The 2,740-nt window shown below is 41.9% G+C and overlaps 1 protein-coding gene across 1 annotated transcript; it reads left to right on the top strand.

Annotated features, from left to right (window-relative positions):
* Positions 1 to 770: 770 nt before the first annotated feature.
* LOC114048040 (olfactory receptor 56-like) lies at positions 771 to 1,704 on the top strand (the record flags this gene model as incomplete). Its single annotated transcript, XM_027869046.1, has 1 exon — positions 771 to 1,704. A coding segment is annotated over exon 1 (934 nt), but the record flags the coding sequence as incomplete, so codon positions are not given.
* Positions 1,705 to 2,740: the final 1,036 nt, after the last annotated feature.

Here is a 2,740-nt window from a genome sequence, read left to right as displayed (position 1 = left end):
TTCCATTCCTCTTAGTTCCCCCTTCCTGAATCTCTGAGGAGACTCAGAGCTCAAGTTACATAGCTCTTAAATTTTTGAGGTGAAATTTAAACATGAATCTTCCTTCTCCAAATCTAGTGTTCTTTCTAACTATACCTTGACGACTTCAGACCTCAAGGATTGGGTAATCAAGATTGCAGGTGAGTGGTCCCAAATCCAAGAAGTCAATAAACTAGCAGAGGACAAACCAAAACCAAACAGAATCACTATCTCTTGATGCTAAAGCAGTTTTGTTGTCCCACAGCAAAGAGCAATCATTTTCTTCTGCCCTGGCAATCTCTTACTAGAATTTTTTTTAAAAGGGGCAACACTTTTTCTCCTTGTCTCTTTTTAACCTTTATGGACATAATTGAACAGGTTTTAAAGCTTACCTCACACAATTTATAAATATGATCAATTAAGAAGAAGAAGAAGAGGAAGAAGAAGAAAAAGAAGAAGGCAGGTCAGTGATATAGTACACAGAGTACTGAACCTGGAATCAGGAAGAACTGAATTCAAATCCAGCCTCAGACCCTTATTAGATGTGTGACCATGTGAAAAATGAAGATTATAATAGCACCTACATCCCAAGGTTGTTATGAGGAGATAATGAGATGATATTTGTAAAGTGCTTTGCAAACCTTCAGGTGCTTCATAAATACAACTATTAGTATTATTAGTCATTATTCACCACCCAAATCTCCTTCTCCCAGATCTCTCCCTCCCTCTCATCTACTCCTTGCTCTAGAATCATGGAATGGAGTGGCAACCAGACCCTCATCACTCACTTCGTCCTTCTTGGCCTCTTCACTCAAACTCCTCTCCACTTCTTCCTCTTCTCCCTCATCATGACCATGTTCCTGGTGGCACTGACTGGTAATGGCCTCATGATCCTTCTCATCAACATTGATTCAAGGCTCCATAGCCCAATGTACTTCTTCCTCAGCTGGCTCTCATTAATGGACCTTATGCTCGTCTCCACCATTGTACCTCGAATGGCTGTAGATTTCCTATGGGGCAAGGGCTACATCACCTTTACAGGGTGTGGGCTACAGATTCTCTTCTTCCTCACACTCGTTGGGGATGAGTGCTTCCTGCTGGCCTTCATGGCCTATGACCGCTATGTGGCCATCAGCAATCCATTGAGGTACTCTCTGGTCATGAACAAACAGGTCTGTTGGCTCATGGTGGCCTTTTTGTGGTTCTTTGGTCTTATAGATGGGTTAATCCAAGCTGTCTTTACTCTCCACTTTCCCTACTGTGGCTCAAACAAGATTGATCACTTCTTCTGTGAGGTGCCTGCTATCCTCAAGCTGGCTTGTGCTGATACCTCCCTCTATGAATCCATGATCTATGTCTGTTGTGTCCTCATGCTGCTCTTGCCTTTCTCTGTTATCTCTGCCTCCTACTTACAGATCCTAGTGGCAGTGCTCCAAATGCATTCAGCTGAGGGGAGACAAAAGGCATTTGCCACTTGTTCCTCCCACATGACTGTGGTCACCCTTTTCTATGGGGCAGGCATGGTCACATACATAAGACCTCAGGCATACCACTCTTCCAAGCAAGATAAGGTAGTGTCTGCTTTCTACACCATGATCACACCCATGCTCAACCCTATCATCTACAGCCTAAGGAACAAGGAAGTAACTAGGGCCCTTAAGAAGCTGCTGGGCAGGTGTTCCTGTGGTCAGAGGGAGGACTCACTACAATAACTAACATTTATACAGCCATTTATAGTTTAAAAAATCCTTTACATTTAAGCATAGTAATTGTCATAGAGACCAGATTTTGGCCTGGTATGGGTCTGTGAATTTATTAGAGGAAGGAACTCACTATAAGAAAATTCCCTCTGCCATTGCAGATCAATAACTACATCTTTCAATGGTATGCCCAAACTTGACTTCCCCTTCATAGACTGGATCATCTCCATATGGACCCATCTTTGAAGTCAGCATTTATTTTATATTTGTAGAGAAGTCATAGAAAGAGACCAGTTTGTTATATGTTGTGGTGGAAGGTAAGATAAAAGAACTTAAAATGCTTAGAGTTCCTATTCCAACATCCTTTTCCTCCAAACCCCTTTGCATGCCAGACACAGTTATTGCAAGTAATGCCTCAGGTTTGTGCATGAGGGATTGATTGTGAGGGTCCCTGTCTGTCCACCTTCCTCATATTGACTCAGCCTGAAACATCCTCACCACAAAAAAGGAAGAAGGCACTGATTCTGCCAAGCCACATGAAAGAAAGAGGGAGAAATTGGAGGATTGTGAGCAGAAGACAAAAACAGTTTAAGTTACAGTGCATGGTAGTAGGGAAAGGAAAGGAGATTGGAAATCCAGGTGGGACTAGCACTCTCTCTCCATGAAAGTTTACTGTGGACCAGGACCCCGACTGGGCCCTCAGAGAGGTAAGTGAAGGAATCTGAGGACATCTAGCACGGAAGGGAAGATGAACCAAAAAGTGTCAAGGGAAACCAGAGAAAAGTGACTGGGAAATAAGAGAGTCAAGGGAGAAAGCCCATAAAGGCTCATAAATCAAGAATAAGTAAAAATTCAAGGAGAAATCAAAATTCTATAAATAAGTATTATGCCAAGAACAAAAATGAACTAAGATTCCTTGGTCAAAAAGATAATTCTGCAGATAAAGGACATTAACAAGCAACTACAAAATGATCCAAAAGAGGAAAACAATTGCTAGAAGAAGATATTAGGAATGAAATTAA

The sequence above is a fragment of the Vombatus ursinus genome, unplaced genomic scaffold (assembly GCF_900497805.2).
Source record: "Vombatus ursinus unplaced genomic scaffold, bare-nosed wombat genome assembly UNPS02001732.1, whole genome shotgun sequence".
Taxonomy (NCBI): Eukaryota; Metazoa; Chordata; class Mammalia; order Diprotodontia; family Vombatidae; genus Vombatus; species Vombatus ursinus.
The sequence above is the reverse complement of the archived record's forward strand: the minus strand, read 5'-3'. Positions and strand labels throughout refer to the sequence as shown.